Here is a 25,997-nt window from a genome sequence, read left to right as displayed (position 1 = left end):
TCAGCGAAATCGAAAATCGCTCATTACCCTCGATGTATCGCCGTACGTTATTTATTCCGCGAGTACCAAGTACTTCTCGACGAGCCAGGAGAAACAGTTTTCGCGGATAAAAACGCCGGCGGAGTGCACGTGAATCTTACAAATGCGCGACGCATGTAAGTTTCCAAGATGGACGACGAGCCGTCGCGCATCGGTTTTACGCGAAACTTGAACTTTCAAATATCTCATTAATTCCGAGCTGTCTGCCACTGGCAGTCATAAGTTCCGACGCTCGTGGCTGTTCCAAAAGTTCAGAAGTATCGCGCACCGAAGGCGAAATAAAGAAACGCTCCCGGAACTTCCGGGGACTTCGAAACGAACGTGGAACGAGCAGGTTCGACTTAACATGGTAGCGACTAATGAACCGTTCCGTTAATGAGGCCCTGTGTAGCCAATGGAGATCAACTGTTTCCAGCGCGGCGGCTTACCTAAATTACATCTGCCCATTTTGCGAAACTTCTGCTGGAAATGCTTATAATTTTGATAAGCACTACTTATAAATACCAGAAACAAATGAAAATAGCAAATTACGTAATCCGTTGCATAAATTACAACCCGTAGCAATGCTTTGAAGCTCTGGCATACCACTCTCGATTATGAATGCAATAGTTTCATCGCAGAGCTAATATTTCAGAGATAAAAGCAGGTCCAATTCGTTAAACGGAAGATTATCCGAAATTATTTACATTTCTCGGAGCGTAAATTCAAGCGCAATGTTTCCATAAATCTGCGCGAACACAAGGTCATTAAATGGGTCGAATCGTGCGGGAATAAAAAACAAGTGCATTCGTTTTGATGCACTGACGGCACCGTTCATGTGCCAATTGTATTGCAAAATCCTTAAGCTAGATTTTCGCAGTGCTACGGTCAGTGACCAGCAGCTATTGAAAACCTTTTGTAAAAATCCGCGACGCGCGAATAGTTTGAACATCGTTGAACAAATTCCATTGAAAGCCACTCTGACGGCAGTTTGACAGCGGGTAGAGTCTGTCAGTATCGAATAATAGCGTGAACGCGGCACTCTAGGAATAATTCCGGCATATCGGTATACTGTAAAAACACATTAGCCTGAATGGAACACAATCTCATTTGCAAATTACGAATATACGCGGTACTATTAGTTCCCGATAATAAATGACCAATTTACGTCGAATCGCGTAAGCTCGGTTTATTAAACCAGGCAAAGGAAGTCCTTTTCAATGCGAACGTTGAAAAAATTAATTTTTGAAAAAGTTGCAGCTATTTGAACTCGAGCAGAGTTGGGCATTAATCGATTAAAATTTTAATCATGATTGATTCGTTAATTCGTACGGTTAAAACAAGAAATCATCGAAAAATGGATGATTGGATCAATCGATTGATGAAGTTAATCGTCAATCGTTGATTAAAAAAAGAAATTATCGAAGAAAAACATAAAAGCACGTAAACAGAGTTTATATTATAGACCAAATGACAATACGCTTAATCTCAGTTGACATTTTTGTCAGTATTCATATATAGTTTTGATTCCGTATTTCATTTCGAAATTTCAGCAGTTAATCATTAATCAATTATCCGATTGACGATTACAATTGAAAGGAATGTAATCGTTAATCGCAATTAACGATTAACAAGTATTTAATCGCTAACCGCGATTAACGACTAAGCTAGGAGATCAATTGTTAATTGCGATTAACGATTGAAGTAGAAATTTAGTCGTCAATCGTAGATCAAATTTTTGCCCAACTCTGTGTGAACTCAAGTATATCATATTCTTCATGTAAACATTCTTTCAATTCTGCCTCCCTTATGTTGCAACGAAATCCACCCCCGCGCAGAACCTCGCGATACCTCTCTCTCTCTCTCTCTCTCTCTCTCTCTCTCTCTCTCTATCTCTCTTTCTCAATCCTCTGCTATCATCCCGATTCTCCGACCTACTTTCGATCTTCACGGACGGAACTTTATTGTTTGTGTTGGAAGTTCGATCGTTTAATTAGCCCATAAATTAGCATCGAATTATACGGCCCGGGCCCCCGATTGTGTTCCTCCTCCCGGCACCCGTATATTTCTTCGCAGCATCGCGCCCGAATTTTCCAGGCCCGGTTTTTGCACCGGTGATTTGCGTACCCGGCCCAGTTGCTGTTTTCGGCGTCGCGTCGTTCCGCGCGATGACTCGCCGGAATTGATGACGCAATCCACCCCCGCAGCCGGACCGTTAATGCTTTCCTGTTTCCCGCGCAGTGGAGCGGGACCGCCTATGGTCAGACAGAACGCGGCCGCGATCCGGCCTCTCAGCTATCGATTAAATACCACGCCGTTTTGTATCGATTTAATATTTCTCCGGCCGCAGCCACTGTGTTAGTTCAATAGTGGGCCGCGGCGACTTTCTAGATACGTACAATGGCTAATAGGTTTTCCGTGGCACCGGATATCCGTCCTTTTCTAAACGTCGAACCGCCGAGTCATGCGATTCGCGTAATAATCGATGTCCCACTATCCTGAACGATGCCACGCATTACGTTAGACGTAAACGCACGATTCTCGGAGTGTTAAGCAATAGCGCGGTACTAAGATTTTAGCTTAGTGTTTAACGCACAGTCAATTTGTCCACTTTATTTAAATAACAACTCAGTCTAACTGATTATTCTGACTTATTATTCTTTTTCCTTTTAATTGTCTTATTAAGCTGAAATTAGTAAACTGATGTCCTTAAATCTTCGTAATTCGTTCACTGCTTTAAATTGCACGTGCTCATTTTTCTCATAAATGCATAAAATCCGCAGTCTATTAATAGTCAATGTCTACATAAACGGAGCAACTACAAGTGATAAATGTCTCACATTGTGTTTAAACGAGTCCAAAGTAATTTGAAATTGCAATGAATAATGGAATAGTCCATAGATCCACGATTAATGACACATGATAACGACGAAGACTGTTGGCGACTGGAATAATATCCGCAGTTGCACGGAGGAATTGCATTGCATGCAGCCGATTAATTATGTGTACGCGTAGCGGCGTGTTCGGAGTCCCTAAGCTTTGTGTTCGGAATCGTCACGGTTCCGTATAGAAAATTAGGTCAAGATTGTTTGAAAAGGATAATCAAGACGCCTACCAGTCCGATCGCCGTAAAGCAGAATCTTCGGGCTCGGACAAAGCGTGTAGAGTCACCGAATTAGATGCAAACGATGCATCGGAGCAGAGGACCTACTGTATCCCAAGTACGGGGCCTCCTTTGTGGATCCACACAATGTGCTTCATAAATTGCATAATCTTGCTTTTATCATGCAAAGTGGATCGGCGCGTAATTACGTCAGTACGGCCGGCGAACACTCGAAGAAGCGTTCGAACCTACCGAGCTGTGAAATAAGCCGGGTTTATAGTGGGAGAAAAAACACCGGAGTGGATCGTATCGGGGATGAGTATTGCCCATAAAATTTTTCATCGCGACTGTACACCGCATAAATACGATCGTAACTTTTCTAATCTCCGGGATGAAGAGCGTCGGCACGTATGGACGCCACCCCCTCGGAGAGAAAATACCGACTTCGCCGGGCAAGTTTCGCCATTTTTTGCGGGAACTCGTTTAACAAAGCCCATTACCTGCCGATTATTCTCGATGAAACAGCCGGCGGAACCCTCCCCCTACAGAAACCGAAGAAACGTACTCTCGCTATCAACGCATTTCGCGAATACACGACGCAGAAATTTCACTTTGTACGCTATATTTAGAGAAATAGTTACTCTTTAACTTTAAAAGTAAAGGAAAAAATTCTTCCGATTCACCTCAGCAATTAATATACATATAATGTCTTCGTTATTAGCTTCGTTATTAGCTTCGTTATTAAAATAATAATTTTTTATTTAAATACCTACTTATAATAATTATTATAGTTTGTTTTCCAAAAAGAGATTTATTCTAATTTAAAATGTAGACTTAGATTTTATATGTATTCTGTTAATAAATTTTGACTAATATTATTAAAAATGATTATCTCATTAAGTAAAGTTTCTTTATTAAATATATATTAGATTGAAGACCTAAATCCTTAGTTCCGCGGGACCCCGCGGGATTGCAATCCCTAATAAAGATTCGCAATCTACTAAAGACTGTGACTACAAGATAAATCATAGTGCACCGGGTTAAAGGGTGTGTGAACAATTATTCCAGTGATATTTCGAGCCTAGCCGAGACGATTGTTTTAGAGCGAGCCGATAGAGAGTTCCATTTATCTGTCTCCGACTGCTTATAAATCGCCGTTTGTAATTGAGCGAACGATTGCGATTGACTTGAAAGATTTATGCGGTCGCTACAGGCGAGCTGAGCGTCTGGAACAGCAGCGGTGCCCGGAATAAATTTGAACAGCGGTAAATGTATTAATAAAACATCGATAAAATAAATCTGGTGGACCGGGAGGGGGGACGATCGTGCACGCCGGTACAGTGGAGATAGGGAAGAAGCGACGCGGAGCTGGACGAAAATCGTTTCGAGCGAATTCAATCTCGAAACAGTTGGGCAAACGCGAGGGTACTCGTACGTCCGGGGGTAGAACGAGAAGTTTAGCTCGCAGAATCTCTTGGGTGTATCGCGGGAAACGCCAAAATCTGCCGGCGGGCAGCGTCGAGTATCGCCATGCGAACCGGTGGAATTGGCGTGGTCCCATCGGACATAAATTTCAATCAACGGCAGCGACGACGCTCCACCGTCGACGGCAGTTCGAAGGGAGCCCGAAATACAATCGCGTCCTCATTGAAGGCGTCGCTCGCATACTTCGACCCCTACCGATATTTATTGCTACCTGATCGAAGGTACGCTGATTGGTTCACGTCGATCTATCGTTCGTGCGCGGTAACATGACCCACGGAAACGTAAATTCCGCACCGGCCCCGGTCCCGTTGATTGGCTCCCGGGACGCGAAATTTGCATTAAACAAAACCCACGACGTCCTTATCGCCGATCGATAACTCCACAATGGCTTCATCGACTAAGAGGCCACTTTACTGGAAAGAACGTATTTTTCTCGGCTAATTAATTGTTTATAAAATTAGTAGAGCTCTTCCTGGAGACAATGTCTCAGGTTACATCAACCCTTGAACGTTCTTTTATTTTATACTTTCTGCGGCAGAGTTACCGTGCACATAAAGCTAAATGATAACTGTCGATCATGCACTAGGGACACCTAATGATTGGTTGTGTGTTGTGTTGATACACTGGACCTTTCACTTGATGTGGTACAGCAATTTGTTTCTTATTGCAAAATATTTCTTGGGAAAGAAGTCAATTTGAAGGCACGACATACATATTTCAACGTTTCTGAATAAATCGGTTCTTGAGAAAGCGAAGAAAGTAAAAAGAGAAAGAAAGAAAAGTAATCATACTCCTGGCGAACACGAACCCAACCCAGGGTCTCCATTCTACCATCCCACTTTGTCAAGGCAGTTTCCATAACTTCTACATTCGTATTGCGTATTGTAAATACTTCATTTTAATTGTTGATGCTTTCGAAGGAAAGGAAATGTTTTGCATCGATTGTAGGAAACAGGAATTGAATAGAAATTTATTTTCTCCTTCGATAATTTTCGTATATTGAAAACAACAAATTCTTAAATTTCACTCAACAGATTTCGCGAAAAAATTAAAAGTTATAAATGTATCGTTTTGGAACGTGTACAATATCATTACAAAATGACATCCACAGTTTTATTCGTCCGCTGTTTTGCAATAATCACCGATTATTGCTATTGACAGAGAACAGAAAATAAACAAAGAATTCCCGGGCTTTTCGATTAAAAACGACAGTAATGTCGAATCGTTGTAGAATTTTTAAAGTGGCACAATGTTTCCCTCGGCCTCTGTTCCTATCAGTGTTTATCGTTTTTATTTCAGACGGAAATACACTTTTAACCTACACTCTTTCGATTTTGACGTCCCAGAGATTCCATGGCGAGATTGTTCGACCTACTTCAATACCTTGACGTCAGGCTAAATCAATTTCCCATTTTTATGTTTTTAATCAATCTCCGATGATTCTATCGATGCTACACGGTTTCTCAGTCTGCCGTTTCCTTCGGCGCTTTTATATCCGATTTCCCCTGGAACTAAAAGCAGCGATATCCATTACATGTACTCTGAAAGCAAACTTCCTGCAACAAATTAAAATTGAAGTTCTCCGCTTCGTGCATGCTCGGTGCATTCGAATTCAACAATTGAGTTTATAGTTACAGCTCATTTTTTCCGTCGAGCGATAAAAGGCTCGAGCCAATTAATAATTCTTGAAAATATTAATTTACTAGGTTTACATGTCTATAAAAAGAACACAATAAAATTGCAAGTGGCACACATTAAAATTAGATAAAGCATTGTAAGACACCTACTTTGGAAAAGTAAAATTGTGCTTTGAGATCTCGAGCAGGTTTTCAAACACTTAAATGCAAATCCACATATGGATTAATAAATCCTATAAATCGAATTATTGCGAACTCCAACACTCTATATATTTTAATGATCGTTACACGCTTTTAAAAAAAAATTACGCAGGATTAACATATAATATCAGTACCTTTGTACCAAAAGTTTTTTTTTATGCATGTCCTTTCTTAGTAATTTATGTTAAGTCTTTGTTCTATTGTAAACATTTGTGTAAATGGACCTCGGTCCGTTCATAATAAATAATAATAATAATAATAAAAAAATTTTAATCATTCAACGTCCAACCAAAAGGCCAGCGAAAGCATCCCGAAGTTGACGGACTCGTAGCGGAGGATATCGAAGGCGGAGGATTGAAATCAGAGGAAGAAAATCAGTTTACGTGTCGTCGGGGTTCGATCGTCGACGTATATCCCTGGATCTATCGTCGGGGTCACGTCGATTTGTCCGATACAAGCAGAGCGGACACCTGTCACACCCTCGTAAAACGAAAATTGCTTCATTAAGCTTTCCTTAGCTGGTCCGAAGACGGTTTGTTTACTGATCGGCAACCGGGGCCGTTCAACCGTGCCGTGTTACAGGGAAGTGACATTCCCTGACAATCGGGCCTGTTCTCTTATTCAAGTGCCTATTCCGGGGAAACGAAGCAGCGCGTCAGAATATTGCCTTCCTGCGTTCATTGGCAGGTTTTAATTAACTCCGCGTTCGGAAAAGTAATAATAACCGCGCGCACTTTACATAAACTCGATAACCGGCGGACACGAGGCTGCGGGGGGGAGCGGGACGGGGGTGTGCCGAGTACGGCTACGCGGCGACTCAGATTGATTCGAGAAATGTTGCATTGTGCCCTCGTTATTGCACGGCTGCTGAGAGCATTCTCGAGTGCATCCGACTGTAACCGACTAGCCGTGATTGCTTGGTATTTTCAAGCGGAGATATTACTTTGTTCGCTTCACCTCGAACAACCGGCTAACCGGGGATGTTTCGTGGTATTTAATAAACGATTAACGAGTCCGTTTTCGTTTAAACCGTTGCACGCTCCGAGGCCGCCGCGGCCAACGTTAATCCCGGGCCTGTGTATGAATGGCCATTACAGTGGACCGGCAGTTTTACCTAAATTGTTGTAGGATGAACGCGGGTAATGTGGATCAGCGTAATATGGGACGTCGTAGAATCTTGATGAAGAGGTAACGAAATTAAATATTAGTTTATCAGGCAAGCTGAATTTTAAAATTGTGTAACGACTTCAAACGAATTCGCGTAACGACGCGCAGTCAGCTGTCAGTATTTCACCGAGTAGTAAACCGAAAGATCGATGGCGGACGAAAAATGGATAGCGCAGCGTGCCTGTCGGCAAGTTTCCCGCAGTTAAACGCACAGCGGCGGCAACTTGTTCCCATTCATCGTGCAGTTTACACGATCGCGCTTGTACCGGCAGCATCCGGCCCCGAAACTTCCTTAAACAAGAACGCCCGAAGGACCTTCGCAATTAGTAAATTCAACGGACGCATCCCAGCCGCGAAAGAAAAGTAAGAAACCACGTGTCTCGTTAAGGTAACGCGGCGAGGACGGAAGTTTGATTAGTCGGCAGCCCGGGCAAGCAGAATATTAGCGATCGTAGCTGGGAACTTGTTCATTAATGGATCGGGGAGAGTTGGACGCCTTGGTAAATCCACGTTGTAATCTGACGACTGGATCGGGGGCCGGCAATTGAAACTGCCAGCAACAGCCGAACAGTTCGAAGCCACCGCGGTTTCGGAGGCTCTGTCTGCAACTAATATACGCGCGTGTAATTAGTTGTGTCGGGCTCGATACTGCGCTCACCGACTGATTTGTTGTTGGCTATAGTAATTTTATTGGCTCCCTCTCCGCGTCTCGGTCGACCCAGCGTCTGCTCCTATGACTATCGTAGCTGGCTATTTAACAATCGGGTCGATATTAATGGCGACAGCCGAGAAACTTCAGGCAATTAGTAACTGGAAACGCGACTTCGCTAGAAACTATACTTCTTTAGAAAATGTACAGGGTTTGTCCGGAAAATAATGCGACCACATTTTTAAAAACAAATCTATTAAACATATGGGTACAAATCTTTAAATTTCTTCAAAGTAGGATCCTCGGGCGTTGACACATTTTTTCCAACGCGATTTCCATGCTTCGTATGCTCCCTGGAAGGCGTTTTTTGGAAGCTCTCGTAGTACCCTCGTCACAGCCTCTTTGACGCGTTCCACGCTTTCAAAATGGCATCCTTTTAGCACATTTTTAATTTTTGGAAACAAGAAGAAGTCGGCGGGAGACAAGTCAGGACTGTACGGGGTTTGAAGAAGTGTTGTGATCCAACTAAGAAGTGCTGTTTACTGTTTTCCATGGAAGCATGGAAATCGCGCTGGAAAAAATCTGTCGACGCCCAAGGATCCTACTTTGAAGAATTTTAAAGGTTTGTACTCATATATTCAATAGATTTAAAAAAAAAAATGTGGTCGCATTTCTTTCCGGACAGACCCTGTATAGCTAGCCGACGTTTTCTCGCCTTTGAAGAGGCAGCGTCCGCTCTAGCGGTTACGTCGCCCCGGACAAAAAATCAAATTGCCGTCCCTTAAGAATATACATTTTTAAATAGATACTAAAAAATTTCAATAAAAATAAAATCATTTTATTATTTAAATTTTAATAAAAGCAAATTTTCTATTAATTGGGTATTTAACACATCAATATTTTTCTCATACTTACAGCCAAAATGGCGCCCGTAGAGCGAGCCCTTGAAGAGAGTGACACGAGAACTCCATATTTCTAGGATTAATGTATCACATTGTTAGGGATCCACAGGAATTTATAATTTAAATTTATACTTCATTATCGCACTCATTTTTAAATGTTCTTTCTATAATTGTATGAGTTAATTGCCTTCTTGTTGGATTGCTCTGGCTTGAAATGAAAATTTCCACTGGAACGTGGTCGCGCGAAATAGTTTGTACATAGTTCGGCGTGACCAATGTTTCATTCGCTCTCTCAATTTCATTTGAATTTCAAATTAATAGAACGGAGTGAATCAATCATGTGTGATCGAACTATATTTATTTTTAGAATCATTTATTCGCCAGCGAGTTGATAATGGCCGACTCTATAAATGAAGCAGCTGAAGCATTCTGCGATAATCTCTGCGTCAAACGATCATTTGTAAACGGATCGATAGACTGCGGATTTTATGCATCTCCGAACACATCGAAAGAATTCAATTAAAAGTTAAAATCGTTGGAGAAAGACAAACAAATACTTATCTGGTTCCAATACCTTGCAATTGAAAGGATTAACGAGAGGAAAGATAGGCGAAGAAAATTCGAGGCGAGATTTTAGAAAAACATTTACATATTTATATATATATAAAATATAATACAATTTGTTACAGTGTAGATGATAGTGTAGCGTTTAGACGTTAATATCCAGTGTAAATTAGGTATAAATCTAAGAGCGGTATGGAAAGACAGGGCGCCCGGTATGCGTACGAATTACGAATCATGAGCGTGCGTGCGCGCCTGTGCGTTTCGCAATGCTTTCCCGGAGCGCACAAGCGCGGGTCGCTACAGTTTTGCGCTTCTATATCATTCCATTTCTTTTTTTCTTCCGTAGCTTTTTGTTCAACACGGTTACACGTAAATTATAAAGATACAAGATACTATTTAACTAGCTACCGCAATTCGAGTGTAGGTGCCTATGAAGAGTCCGGGACGTAATTTTAAATCTAAAAACTATATACAGGATACCTATGTACACGCACACGCTATCCGCTCGATTCCTTTTACCCATTCCTGCTGTTTTGTTGCTTGCGTTGCTGCCCGGTGACCCATATATAATCGGGGAACGGGCCGCTGGTATCGTTCTCTAATCTTTTACTACATACAGTACATACACATGTCCGATTTCCTGGCCCCGTGTCGCGTTTTCGTCGGCCGCGTATCAATCGAATCCTCGGTGTTTACCGAGGCCGGCGCCTCTAATGGCCGTGCATCGCGTGTCGCTGAATCCGATCGAGCTAATCAGGCAAACCGGGAACGACGCGAAACAGTTTCGCGAACAACGACGACCGCAGCTCACACCTCTCTCTCTGACTCCTTGTTCTTCTTCTTCTTCTTCCTCTTCGTGTCTCAGGTACTGCTCTCTCGCCGCTTATTCGGAGAACCGAACGAACGCGTCTCGCGTGTGTATTATTGTACAATGTGCAATTTGATCTGACGCAGAAACGAGACCGGATAATCCGTGAACGAACGCCCTGCCCGGTAGGACCACAGTCGATTTACAATTCGATTTACGTTCGACGCGTTCGGAAGCGCGACTCGGGCGCCAGGAGTTATCGGCTTAAAAGACGAACCAGCTAACGTACACACGATGCAAGATCATTTTTGTTTATTTTTTGTCGTTTTCTTTAGTATAAATGCGTAATATTCGTTCCCTATGTATCTAACATAATTATTCCAGTATAAATGACATTTACTTGTGACACTTTGCTTGATTGTTCTGGTCAATATCACCGGCAGTTCCTATCACCATCCTTTAACACTCCAACCGAAAATCATCTTATCTCCGTATTCCCTCTTACGTCGACGACGACGACAACGGCGTCGCGGCGCCGTGACCGAAATCAAACGTCGATGTCGCGGCGCGGAAGAAGTCACGGAACGACTCCGTCCGCCCCCACTCTCGCACAGCCGATTCTAACGAGCTCCTTCGGCGATGGTAAATCATCGCTTATCCCCTTGGCGGATCGCACGGTTACGTAGTACACGCAGCGCAGAAATTCGAGGGTAAGAAAGCGACAGTGGTTCTCGTTCTCGTTTCACAAGGTCTCTGCGCCTCTCTTTTCTCACTCGCTCTTTGCAGATCAATCTACGCTCGATCGTCGGGCGACTGTGAACACTATGCCGGCCGCAAATCATGAAAATTTAACACGTCCGGTCAATTCAATCGATTATACTCCCTTGTACTTCGTGGATTTTGGCCTGGACTTTGACCCTATTCGCATATTTTGCAGATCACTCGAACACGTCTTGGCTTTAGTATGAAAATGTAACTACAAAGTGTACGTACTTTTTAAATTTAATAAAAATTTGATCGATGCACAGTGGGGTATTTGCCCGAAAAACGGGAGTAAAATATTGTAGCGTTATTTATGGGCTCAGGGTCATAGAAAAGTAGGTCGTTGGATTCGTCTTGACGCCAGCTATGAGATTTTGAAATAAAAAATGTACTTTAACATTTAAAAAATCAGAATAATTTTTACTTTTTGTCGAAAAAAAAATTCTTTTGAAATTTTAAATATATAATTTTGTACATGTTTCAATACTGTTCAACTTTTATTGGAACCATTTTGTCGTCAGATTATCAGAACTCTTGAAAAGTAGTGATAATGATTACGACGATGCTTTGATTACGATGATGTGCAGAGTTGAGATAGGTGTATAAACTCTTCACAGATTTCATTGTGTTATCATCTAAATTAGTATTGTTATTAATATTTCAACATTGCAACATTGCAACATTGCAAAGAAAATTCCGAAAAGAAAATTCTTTTCTACAAGAAACAAAAAATGTTTTGATTTTTTAATGTTAAAATACATTTTTTATTTGATAATGTTATAGCTGGCGTCAAGAAGAATCCAATGACCTACTTATTTATGACCCTGAGCCCCATAAATAACGCTACAATATTTTATTCCCGTTTTTCAGCGAAATATACCCCACTGTGCGATGTCCAGAGTTCACGAGGATCGTGTTCGGTCGTCGTTTCTTTGCCCAGCAACAGAAAACTTTCGCGCAGGTAATGAAATGTTAAAGAAACGTGCTCCAAGGTAAATGAACGTTTCAGTTTGTTAATTAGAACGGAGAGAAGCCAGCAGAGCGACCGCACTCGCCCAACACAGCCATCGCGCTCGAATCGCATAGGATCGGCGACGACGACGATTCCCAGCAATATCCATTTCCACACTTCGTGTATGAGTACGAATGTGTTCGTGTATGTAGACTCGATGATATTCGATGTAACAAATGAAGAACGACGAACGGAAAAAGGGTATGGCAGTTCGAAGTTGGGTGAAGCCGACGACGTTAGCGAAGTTGGCAATCTGGTTGGCGGCAGTTCGTTCTTCCCGGCAAACTCGATTCGACGATTACGCGATGGACAATGATGATGAGGATCGAAAGGAAGGAACGGTGGATTTGTTCGTTTTCTCTTATTTTCTTTTTTTTGTTGCTCTTTTTGGCGCCTAATTGTGTGTTTCCGCGTGGTGTTAGGTGATCTCGCTCGACTGCCCTACGGTCTTCTACACATACAGATCCCCTATGACATTTACGAATAATCGTAGTATTAAATTGTAAAATGTGGCTACGCGTTTATCCATTACCGATTAGTCGACTACAGGAGGTTTTTCCTACTACGCTAGGGAGAAAGTTTAATCATCGACAACACCGATCGTCGCCGAGGAGGTTCACGAACAACCGTGGACCTCCCACGGACTTCTCTGACGACCGTGAAGGAAAAAATCGTACGCGAATCAAGTCGTGTCGTTCCCCGTAAAATTTTTCGATGGGAACGGGCTTGCTGACCGGGATTTTCTCGTTCTGTCCTTTTGTCCGGCAGCAAGCCGCGTTCTTTCCTCGACGCTAATGGAGTTAAGGAAAAGTGCACGCGTTAGGGGGACCGTTGACTACAACGTGCCGCTATCGATCGCCCTTGCCACGGCGTAAGTCCTCTCGTTGCACGCCACCGTGCACGCAATTTGTATTTTCTATTTTCCGCGGATCGAAAGAAGTCGAAGAACCTCTTCCCGGCTCCTTCTACCTAAATATTATTATTCTGTTGAATTTTTTAACACCTAGAGAGAAGCGTCTCGGAAACGTGAATCGATCGAACAGAAAGCGAATCGCATAGAAATGGTTATCGTCGAGCTTCAATTGTCGAATTCAATCTAATCCAGTCGCGATAGAAAACATTCTAAACGAAGTAGTCGCGAGTCGAGCCTGTCCCCGTATTTCTCGTTTCTTTCCTTCTTGTTTCTTCTCTATCGTTTCCCCGTGTTACATTAATCGCGTCGCAGAAAAACTCGTTGCATTGTTTCGAAGGTTTTTATTGTCTCGAGTGTGAACGGCGGAATGAAAACACGAACAGAATTTGTTGAGACTACGTCGGAAAGGCGCATGGCGGGTGGGAGGACTTCGCTGGATTATCTAGGAGTATCGAAACCAATGGAATAATGCAGCACGCATGAAAAATTCGAAGTGTTCATCAAGAATAGCGTCCCTTTGATGCCCCGAGCACAAAGGAACGGAAGTGCGCGTCGTCTATCAATGGTATGACGCAGGAATCGATCGAATTGTGGTATTCGAGGAACGTCGCGGCGACAAGTGTTCCCGCTGATGAAAGACCACGGCCGCGCTATACCCGAAATTTTCGTCAGGAACTGATCTGTTTGGCTCGAGCCGAAATTCCAAAAATTCCGTGCCACGCGGAATCATTCGAGCACCCGAACTACAATTCAAGACTGCAACGCGAATCCTCCGCAATTCAGTTCCAATGGTGAATTCGGAACGATCAAACATTGCCTCGATATTCACAAAAAGAAAAGACAACAGACTAACAAAAGTTCATACTAAATTCTTTGGAATTCACCTCGTTCCAGCAATCAAGTTGAAAACTGCTCGACGAAACTGCCCATTGGCTCGATACTCGCAACAAAATAGACTAACTAAAGTTCGCGCGCGCCGCGCCGGCTACAACGAAAAATCAGTTCGAGAGTGAAAAGAAAATAATATTGCACGCATTTAATGTAAGAACGATATATTTATTTATATACAAAACTTCTCGGTTAACAAAATATATAAATGTGCGCAGAAATAAAGACGGACCAGAGAGAGCATGGTCTCGAGAAGCGGGATCGTACGTTCGAATTCGGCTCGAAGTCGTTTCCGGTCGTACTCGCGAATATCCTGGAAACAATGGTCACAGTATACAGCACTCTTTCAAGCCCTCGCATTCGAGCGTGACGATTATAGTCGTGTTCCATCTTGCATTGATCCCCGGGTGCCCGAAAAATCACGGACGGTGGGACAATCGGACACGGCGAAGAATCTTCCGGCTTGGACAGGATCGTTTCGAATCAGACCTCGCAGGAAAACCCCGAGACCGATCGGATGCCGGTCGTAGCCGCGATTTAGGTACACATCGTGGAGCCGAGGCTGCGTTTATGGTCGCGGCGAAGCGGCTTGAGAACGCGCGTTCGATCGCGTGTATCCAGCAAGCGAAAGGGAGTGTGTTAACGTGGCAAGAAGTAACTCTATACAATTAAATAAAAAATAAATAATCGCACACCCGCTGCGGCGCGGGCACTCGGACGTCAACGTTACACGTAAGAAACTGTACAGAATATTACAAAGGACCGCGGCGGTTTCGATAGCACGCAAACGTTGGTCGAGCGCGTCTTCGTTTCCGAGTTGTCGCGTGCGCGCGCGGATCGACCAACGTTTACGTGGTCTACAGTTCGAAAACGCACTTGTTCGTAGCTCTAATAGTAACAGAATATACAGACTTCCGGCGGGAGCCAAGCGGAACTGGTCGCGCGACATTCTGAGCACCTCCGTCGCAGATAAGACCTAACAATCGATTAGGGATGCCCCATTCCGATTTGATTGGGGGATTGATTCTTTCAATTAAAGGATCGATCGGCATATTCGATTTTCCCCTGAATCAACATTTTGATTCAGTATTTCTTAAGAAAATCGGTTCTTCGAGGTGAATCGAACATCCCCAATATGGAGCTCCTCGTCGGGCGAGCAGCGCCGCTCGATTCCTCTCCCGGCCAGAGAAATAAACAGCCAACAATATAAAATCTTTCGAGTCCGGAGTCACCAAAATATAATAATCCCGCTCGGTCAACAGGATCCTGCGTCAACTCTTCGTTCTCTATCCGTGGATATCTTTCGTTCGAGATCGTAAACTGCTAGAAACAGGCCAACAAACACCAGAACGCTCTGTGCTCGAGCTACGTTCTTATCGCGAGGCAGCGGAACCGCGTCTGCGACCCCGTCGCTCACCTAAATGGACTAGAAACTTGTGTTTTCCTGGGCCGTCGCTCTGGATAGAACCCCAACGTGAAGAACGCAACGGAAGCTTAATTGAAATGTTCAACCATGACGTATGTAACGCGGCGTACATACGGAGTCCCGTCGCTGGACAGCATTGTATCACGCACGATACAACGGCTGTCGTCTTCGATATGTGTAGACCAATGAAATTAACGAAACCATGGCCTACCTAACGAAGCGTTGTCCTTGTGGAGCTCGACAACCCCTATCGACGAGTTCTTCGCTTACGTATTCACTGTTCTCTGAATTTAGAGTGTTATTTACGATATAACAGTAAGTAGATGAAAGTAATCCGTAGGGAGTCTCATTGATAGGGATTGGCGATTCGCCGATTTTCGCCGACAGCTAAAACACCTCGTCTTTTGAAGACGAGCGTGATCCACCCGGTTCCCCGAAAAACCAAGTCGTTCGTAAACGAAAGATATCCATCGAGCGTCCTGTACGAGCACGCGATACATCATAACAATAGTGCACGAGCAGAGATCGCGAGAAGGGAGGGTGGTCGATCATTGAGCGAGGACAGCGTGGACGCCGATTCCCGACGGGCGTTCCTCTCCTCGAAGGAAATATATGTATGTTTGGCAAAGCCTATGGTCGCGGCGACGAATCCCATTCGTTCCGCGCCGATCGTTCGACGCCATCAAAAATATGTTTGGTTCCCCCGAGGTTCGACGTGCCGTCGGGATCAGCTCCGCGGTAAAAATTGCACACGGATCTCTGCGTAGCCGGTGTCTGCAAAGGATTCAGGAGGCGGGTGTTTCGAAGGGTTGCGCGCGCGCTTCGACCACCCTGTCCTCGGTCAACAGCCAGCGAACGACAATAGTTATCATTTTAGCCTAAGTGACGCGTCAGAGTGTACACCGGCACGTACTTACATGCATCTCCTCCCCGATGCAGCACGATCAACGAGAGGATAAAACGGCCGACCTAGATAAACAGAATCGATCGATCTGTCGGTCGATCGGCGTCGATGGGACGGGCCAGTGTTCACCTGAACGCGGCGCCGCCGACCAGCATCGCTGCCAGAGCCAGGACAACTGGCAACGATACCGATCTTGTTGAGGAACTTCCGGCGGCGGGACCATCGCTGCTACGGGACACCTTGCTGCGAACCAATTGTCCTCGCTCGACGGCGTTCGTCTCGTCGCTGTCCGGATCAACCGGAGTCCCGATGTCCGTGTCCTCGCTCGTCAACAGCGACAGCTTGTTCCTCAGCGGCTTCTTCGAGCAGGGCAAGGTTGCGTCCTCGTACGGCCTTAGGATCCGCGGGTAGTGGACTTCCAGGTTCCCTGTCCCAGGAAGAGGACCCTTGCTCGTCGAACATAACGGTGTGATCGTACCGACGCGCGTCACTTCCTGGAAATACTGGAAGTTGGTCTCCCAGTCGTAACTCATCAGACGCTCCTCCAGCGTCATTCCCGCCAGCTCCTTCGGTTCCTCGATCGTCACCGTGCGATTCTCACTCCTGCAACACAAAGCGATCGAGACGTGAAACACTTCGTTAAGTCTTTGGGTCCGTTGTTCAACGACTTTCTCAGAGCTGGCCCAGAGTTTGCTCCTATCGAGGCTTTGCGTTTCAGAAAATAAATCACGTTTCACACATAAAAATTAATTAATGCGAGTACAGGAAGAAATAGAATGGCAAATCTTCAAACTAGCTATTTAGTTAACCTTCCGTCGGGCGCAACCGATGTGAGAGGCACAGCGCGATCATTTAGGTACCTCTTAGGTACCTCGAAAACAGTCACCCCTACCTTTGGGGAGGGCCCAAAAAGGCGGCCCTACGAATATAGACCTCAACAAGTGCACTATTTCCCTAACAGCAGTTGTATGAATGAACTTAATTAGGTGTTTATCATGTTTTTTGAAAGTGGGCCCGTCAAGCACATTGCGCCCGACGGAAGGTGAACAAAATCTTCACGTGTTCCATTGATAGGATTTTTAACAAAGTGATAAAATAATTTGAAGAATTCTATCAGCATAGAAAACTATTGCGAGCACTTGGTGCAGTTAATTACATTATGGAGAGTCAGTTCGGACCAGTTTAGGTTGGCAATTAATAGAACGATCGCGTACGAGTCGTATTACTGTCAATTAACCGGGCAACAATGCCCGTCCGCGTTTAATTTCTGCGTTCGATGCACCCGACGCGTCCCGATGTCACACAAAGATGACGATGATCTCTGTCGGAGTTAACGAGCCAACTGGCAACGAGCTGCCGATATTAGTGGCGGTAATAACAGTAACTCAGCCGCAGAGAGAGAGAGAGAGAGAGAGAGAGAGAGAGAGAGAGAGAGAGAGAGCATGACGGTAGGCCGAGTGTGTTTAGCGAAACAGGACGTTCGGTGCATTAAAGTTCGCGACACGTCGCAGGAAACGTCTTCGTGACACACGTAACGTTACATAATGCAATGAACGATGCGTCTGGCGCAACATGACCGGCGCTCGTTCGGCAAACGGCAGGTCGTGCGGTCGTGACGCGCGACCGATCGTCGTCCCTAATTGCCAATTTAAAGTAATCAGAGTAAAAGGAGCGAACGTCTGGCCAGCACCGGGCTATAGAAACGACGAGGGCGCGCGCGGCTTGATCATTAGCGCGGTAACAACGGCCCGTGTAAATTAATATCAAACGGACTTCGAACCGGAATCCGCCATTAATGACCGTCATTATTCCACGTGGAAACGTGGCCTCGACACCCCGCGCGTCCACTCCGCACCGGACGTAAATATTTTAACAGATACGTGTACTCACTGCACTAGCTTCTGGATCCCCAGACTCTGCAGAACCGTCGGTAACGAGGGCAACGAGTAACAAAGAGATAGTTCGATGCGCGGATAATAAAGTGTGGACACCAGGCAGGTCTCGTGTCGCGTTGTCAAACCGCCCAACGTAATCGCCTGCCTCGACTCGGACGAGTACGTGCACTCCGCTATCAGATGATCGCCCTGAAACAAAACGCAAAAGCTCACGGTCACTACGGGCGGCGGTGTTTTATGAGCCGGACAATTTAAAATCAATTTTTACGAGCGACAGCTCGCTCTCCGAAATTTATTGACACCACCGAGACGAGTTTGTATTTTATACCCTCGCTGTGTCTCTGTTGCTAGATTTCTCTGCCATTGATATTTATGCATTAGAGACAACACAGGCATAGAACGGACATATCATTCTTGCATGGAATTACGAACGACAAAGGAGTTCTGACCTCTGCAGCTGCGAGATGAATCATATGGCAGTCGGTTAATCTCGCAGCAGCATGGGTACAAATTTATTCCTTATCGGTCAGTTTCACGGCTGGGCGTCATTAAATTACTGTCTAATGAAATACAGAGGCGAGACGAGCCCTCGAAACCCCTCGCCGGGGCAGGCACAGCACTCACCGGATAGACCCTGACGGGCTTCTGCAGCTTCCGATACTCCTGATAGTTGGGATCGTAATTGGTGTCAGACGCAATGGGTGGCAGTTCCTCTCCGGACCTTATCTGACGCAATCGGACCTTCCTCCCGAGTTGATGAGTATGCATGACGACGGCGAATATGTTGATGCCGTTGTTGGGGATAGTCTGTCCGGTACAGTTCGAGATGCAATGACCTTCGGAGACCACTTCAGGCTGGCCTGGCGGGATCGTATGCCTCCAGTTCGGGTCGATGCCGACGCTGAGGATGCCGGCGTCGTGAGTACGCAGACGGTCCGTGTAATGCAGACGCAAGCCCGAGCTGTCGGTGATGTCCACGTCCAACAGCGGATTCGTGTAATGCGTTTCAAGCATGTAATAACGCGGGCCCTCGTGCGGGTCCAGCGGGTAACCGGCCTCCAATGGATAATTGAACCCCTGCGAACAAAAAAGTCCAGAGAAAAACGCGATTACAAGGTAGCCTCAAGAAATCACCCGAATCATGGGATAATTGGATCAGTTCTCGGAGCACCGTACGCAGGTGCCAGCAACGATTAAAAGCCACCACGGTGTGGCCCTTGATTGCTGAAATGTTTCCATCACCATGGAAATTAGGGAACTTTGTTTCCTTCTTCGTGCAACTATCCATTTAAATCGACGCAAGCTATATTTATTTCGCATAAATATTCCCAGTCTATTCATGAATGATATAGACTGTAATAATAATGAATAACATATTGATATATAATCACTAGACTGCGGATGTTTATGCAATTTTCAATTTATACAGACAAAGAAGAAAGTAGCATGAAATGAAATCCTATTTTTAATCCTAATTTTAAAGCCTTTGCAGATGCAAAACAAATAAAAATCTTACTAACTTCTATCGAATTTTATATTCCAGCATTTTTTTAAAATATTTATAAGCTATAAATGCATAAAGACCCGCAGTCTAATAACAACAAATGTATTATTTCTTAACTGTTCCAAATGAATGGGTTATTAAGGTTACATTCGTGTAGAGATATAATTGAGATATTTTGTAACGGTTGGACCGCGAAGGATCAAAATAATTGTTTGTAGCTCTCTCTCTCGGGTATATTAATTATTTCCCACATTTTCAGAGATTGTAGCACCGAAATTTCTGGTAGAACCGCATAAGAGAATATCGTATGGTCTATTTTCGAGAAGAGGCCTCTCGCTTCGCGACTGACTCTTCCAATTGAGCTATTCAGGTCGTCGACCGATTCTCTCTAACCATAGGGTTGCAATGGTGACAGTTTACGCGGTGCTCGCAAATGCATTGTACGCTACATATAATATTACAGACGTTATTTCAGTAACTTTCGTCTAATGCGTGCATTATCATTGCGATTGCGTTACATGGAGTGTATTCAACATTTCGGTATCACTGAGAATATTGTACACTACACATAGAGTAAAAGTACATTCTCAACAAACTCTACGATACAATTATTTAATTCTTTGAGGACGAATATCTACATAATGACTACGTCAGAATCACACCTAACTCCCGAATTTGCAAACATGTATTATTTTACATCATTTGATGTAAATATTTGATGTATTGTGTACATTTATACACGGCAGCACTATTTACGTTTCCTTTCGCACCATATTCCACCGCAGCCAGACATTTAAACATTTTTAAACATTTTTTTTTTGTGGAGGCAGCGTTCCGAAAGTGTTCAAACGAGCTCATACCGGCTTGAACGATCCGTCGAAAGTATCTGGGGTCGCAAATGGTCGATGGAAATCAGGAGATTCAATCAGGAAATCACGGTAAAATTGCGTGGGTCGCGAAATACGTTGCCAGCGATCATGCGGCCCGCTAATCGCGGAAAATATTGTAATCGTAGACGCTGTAATTGGCGTCGCAAATCATGCTTCGGATAGGGCCGAGATCCGAATCAGTTACGTGAGTAATTATACGGGTATAAATCACTGTCCGCGAATGTTAATCCGTCGTCGTCATGGGACGAGCGTAAGAGACACGGGCAAGGGTTCAGGAACGGGGAGGGGGAGGTGTATCGCGGTAATTCTGGGTTTTGTGTAATGCATACCAATGGGAGCGCGCCGCAAACTCGTTTCTTCGCGGTCGCTCGAAGCACGAACACGTCCTGCGAAGATGAGCTCGATCGCAGGCCGGTTTCGGTAATCTCATACGCGACATCACGGCGGCCATTTAATTACTCGTGAAACGCGTTTCCGTCCGATCGAAAATAAGTGGGACATCTCGGATCCCCCGCGATATCGGGGTAATTAAAACGGGGCCGTTTTATTCTGTTGTTGCGAAGATTACATTCGCGACGATAACTCGTCTGATCGATTCGATAAATTTCGAACCCAGCTACGTCATGGGCTACTTAAAATATATTTCACGATTCGTGGCCCACTTCGAACGAGACTCGTTCGATTCCCTCGAAATCTATTGCGTCGTATTCAATTAAGCATCGACACTGCGGAATTATTAAATAACGCTGCACCGGCATTAATAACAAAATATCTTTTTAAAAGATAACGAGTGCCGAGTCTGGCGATGATCGAGGACGTTCAACGAATATAGAATCGGTTATTGAGTGTTCTACGTTAATTGTACAAATGTGGTGTAATGGCTACGTGACAGGTTTCATTTAATATTTAACAGGCTCGATATTAGCCTGGAAATATATTTAAAAATGTAGGTGAGAGACCGTGTATATACATGACGTCATGCTCCGAGAATTGTCCACCAGCGTTTCAATAGTGGGGGTAACCAATGACGTCCTTACTCTCAGCAACAATCTCGACATCATCGGACATTATCCTCGCTAGTTTATTCATCGAGAGATTTCCTAAACAATTCTCCCGATCTGGGATAGAGTACACTATAGGCTCGTGACGTCACACAGTTCTTACTACAACATGTCCCCCCAATTCCTCCGATCTGGTAACTATTTACTATTTAATATTTAATAATACTATGTAATATTTTAGATTTTAGTTCGCTTAAAGAAAGTAGTACTTATTTTAAATAAGATATACAATTTCGAAAATTAAAAAAATTTCCATTTTAACAATCTGAACCTCCAAATAAAATATTTCTCTTTCAACAATTTGATCCAGAAAATAAAATATTTCTATTTTCGCAATCTGAAAAACAAAATAAAATATTTGACTTTTTGCATTGCGTTAACACTCTGAGAAACCGCATAAACGTATGCGGTTTATGTCTATCTTATCGTTAAGAAAATTATTTTCAGCAATAATATGTAAAATTAAAATTAAAAATAAAGACAAAATACAAAAATATTTGCAATATATTCTTCAAATAAAATACTATTTTCAAAAATTACTGCTTCTCTCAAATAAATTATTTTATTTTCAAAAATCACTACATCAAATAAAATATTTTACTTTCAAAGTTGTACACATACTTTCAAATAAATAGGATTATTTGCTATTTACTGTTTAAAATATTATTTTCCCCAGCTCTGGGGTCTCTCATATAAGAATTCATCGAAAGCCGATGGAATGATACATACATAATATGTGAAGTCGATAGGGAACGTGTTAATGGGCGGTAGAAGGTTTGATTGGACATAGGTAGCTTACCTCGGAGCCAAGACTCCAGATGGCCGCGATTGTGGTGCATTGAAAGGACGGCTGATAGCGTACGCTGCCGGAAGTTTTCGACGCGGACTCCAGTTCCGTTTGGTTCCCGCGACACTCGTACAGTGTCATGTGCTGCAAGAAGTCATGGCTTCCCGGTTGTATCACCGGCTCGTACTGTAACAAGAAAACGAAAGCATTAAACGTACAGTCTGAAAAACCCCATTGGTCTGTCCGATACGGAAAGGAACGATTCCGCGGTCGGCCGCTGCAAGAAGTTAATTCAATAGCGTGTATCGACTCGTGAATCACGCGACAGGAATTCTTAACGCTTAAACGACTATGACGATGGATAAATTTCGAATCGCAAAGTTATCGGCATCTGGGGGCTAATCTCCTCCTCTCGAGCATTCTCCCGCAAAGAGGGTGGAATGCAATCCCGTCACGTAACGTGGTCACGTTCGATTGACTTCGAGATGCAGTTAGCTCTCGATGGCGGATAGATACAAACTGCACCGTTACCCATCTCGTCGACTGACCAGAAAATTATTCGGGATGTCTTACTGTCACGTCGTCAACTAAATCTATCCACTACATTGCACAGTAATTAATTTAACGATTTTCTTTATCCTTTTCGTGCGGTATCGGAAAGCCACGTTAGTCTGTCGACTATTCACGGACGTTGCACAGTGGTGCCGAACGCGAATCTAGCTGGACAGAAATTAAAATTTGTACCGAACAAACAAACAAACAGACAGACAAGAAAGCGAGCTAATAAAAACGTGGTAACATTTTCGCAGAAGAGCGCGAAACATGTTGGGACTTCTTGTAATGAAACGGTTGGTAAGGGTCAATGATTATTTACTCTAAAAAGTGTTGTGAAATGCTTTTAAACCAGGTGGAAAATGAGCTTTTGCGAGTGTCAAACCATTGCACGCGCCAGTCGTGTTTCAAGCGTTCCGAAAGAACGTTGCCTCCGATTTTTTACGTGCCTATTTTACTTTGTTGGATATGGTTAACATACAGAATAATTTTGTCCAGCTAGATTCGTGATCGGCGCTACAGTGCGTTGCAGTCTTTACAAAGCAATTTACTCGATTAATCCCCGATTGTTCTTTCGATCTTTAAATCGAGCTATTCAGACTGCAAATTGGACACGGTAGAATGACTGAATGGAAGATTGAAAATTGAGACACAGAGAAATAACAAATGCCAAGTCGATAGCCAAGACGGAAACTAAATCTGCAATCTACCTTAAGTTTTTCTTTCTAGGATCGGTGATCGGACCGTGCGAGCACCACAAGTGTCTAATCAATCACGCGAATGGCCTACTTGAAAGTTTGTCATCGAGGCCGGGGACATTCCGCAACGACGGCTATTACAAACTGGCAAAGATTCGATCCGATAGCTTTACGATCGACTGTTAAGCAGAAATAGAAATCGCTGTCGCGCGTGGCAATAAATCGAACTCGCGATTTCGTTCGAGCATGATCGGGAGCAACGTTTGGTCCCGGCACATAAACCTCGCGGATCGAAATACTCCGAACACGCGTAAAAATAACACGATGGCCTATTACAGCCCGGGGACTCTATGGAGCCGACAGTTCGGCGAGTTTCATGAATCGTTGCAGTAAACCGAGTCTGGGAACGACTGCTCTCGGGAGGACTTCCACTCGAGAAGGTGCGATCCACGGAGGACACGATTGTTCCCATGCCGACGGGAATCTGTAGCTACATTCTCGGTTTAATCAAGTCTCGATGGGCTGGATGCGTGGGACGTTAGGGGACGAGAGAAGTCACTAGGTTACTGCTAGGGGAACGTACCTTCACAACGTGGTGTTTGCGATGAATGTTTGGCATCTTGGCAATGCGGCACGAGTGTAGCGTGTCCTTATCCATCGGTAGGCGGACCTGCAATTTAATTAATTAATTGGTTAATCAAATGTGTTCGTTCCGACCCGATACGGTTGACATTCGCGAAAATTAATCGGCGGCTCGGCGCTAAGCCTTTTCATTATGCACTGTTCCATAGTTTCGGACTAACAGACTCGAGACCCTCGTGATCGCGAATCTTTGGAGAACGAGTAAGCTTGGATAGGCTTAACTATGTCGAGTGCCTTGATGAGTTCCTTACGAGAATTCGGCTGACCCAGTTTACGTCGGAGGAAAAGAAGAGGATAATAAATGATAAACGCGGCTCGATTCGCGCTAATTTGGAGCTAGCGCCTTTTCACCAAAAAGACCTATCTCAACTGGTTGAACTGTGCTAGTTTGAGAACATAAACGAAACGATGAAACTGGAAAAGACTTAAACTATATTAACACCTTGACTGTCACTTCTGTTCTATTCAATTTCTATTACAGTTTCTCAAATAAAAGTTTGTTACGGTTAATGCGTTCACACTTTCTAACTCCGTATTTTTTACCAACAATCTGATGCACCATTTCACCGTTTCGCAGATCCATCAATTGAATATTTCGTTTTCAAACAGTTTGAATGTTCTAGCCTTTGAACTCGAAGAAAATTCGGGTTGCAGAGGGCTGAAAGGAAAGCCGGGCGCTCGCGTAGCGGAAGCAAAGTTACTATTTTAGTGGTTGTAACCATGAATAATCGCTTTCCGTTCTAACCGGACCTCTTTGATACACTTCATATCTACGCTCGTGTCTGATCTTGCTGAATACCCGTATGAATCACAGTTGCAGAGAGAGAGATTGCTTTCCCTCACGTCGAAACGCGGAGATGAAACGAATCAGACCCGGACAAGGGTGCGGGAATGCTGTCGGCCGTGCACGCGCCAGGAATTTCGTTAATGCTTTCTCAAAACTTCCCCGAGTGTGCAAGGCCCCCTGTACAATGCGACTGCCAGTGAAACGGCCGGGAATCTGTCTATGCGCGCTAATGGAATAACTCGGTATTTAGCCGGGTACAAGCTTACAATCGGCCCGAATAACAGTATCCAACTGTTTTTCTAATTGCGACTGTCTTCGGCCGAGTTCCGCGATTCGCGTGACAAAGTTCATTCTGTCCCCGACTTTCGAAACGCGTACTCCTAAACGAGCGGAACTATTCTGGGTCTGCTCGTGTTTTCTGTCGCTGTTCGAATAGAAGACGGAGACTGTACCGACGTACAATCCATAAATTGACACTGACGTTGTCGCTGTACATTTCGATAGGGATTTTTAAGCGGTAGCTTCTCGTGCGGAATAACACCAAAGAAACGAGGCCGAAGGAACCGAGTTAACGTGACGCGTGAAACGTTGTTCGACAACGCCCAACAGCAAATTGCCAAAGCTACGTTGCGCACACATGCTACGTGCACATCTCATTGCATTATAAATGATTCCGTTCCCAGTTTTCCGACACGTCTAATACAATAAGAACTGAGCGTGTCCGTATAGCGTGTTGTTCATT

At 44.2% G+C, this 25,997-nt stretch overlaps 1 protein-coding gene across 1 annotated transcript in view; it reads right to left on the bottom strand.

Annotated features, from left to right (window-relative positions):
* Positions 1–4,009: 4,009 nt before the first annotated feature.
* Positions 4,010–25,997, bottom strand: part of Olf413 (DBH like monooxygenase olf413) — a 220,368-nt gene continuing 198,380 nt past the window's right edge. The window contains exons 5-9 of the mRNA XM_076422439.1: positions 24,410–24,496; positions 22,589–22,762; positions 18,959–19,411; positions 18,330–18,523; positions 4,010–17,042 (exon numbers count right to left, since the gene is read on the bottom strand). Of these exons, the coding sequence (XP_076278554.1) occupies positions 16,565–17,042; positions 18,330–18,523; positions 18,959–19,411; positions 22,589–22,762; positions 24,410–24,496 (1,386 nt within the window). The 3' untranslated portion in view covers positions 4,010–16,564. The remainder of the gene's footprint in view (positions 17,043–18,329; positions 18,524–18,958; positions 19,412–22,588; positions 22,763–24,409; positions 24,497–25,997) is intronic.

Source organism: Lasioglossum baleicum, chromosome 4, assembly GCF_051020765.1.
Source record: "Lasioglossum baleicum chromosome 4, iyLasBale1, whole genome shotgun sequence".
NCBI classification, from domain to species: domain Eukaryota; kingdom Metazoa; phylum Arthropoda; class Insecta; order Hymenoptera; family Halictidae; genus Lasioglossum; species Lasioglossum baleicum.
Note: the sequence above shows the minus strand (reverse complement) of the source record. Positions and strands in the feature narration are given on the sequence as shown.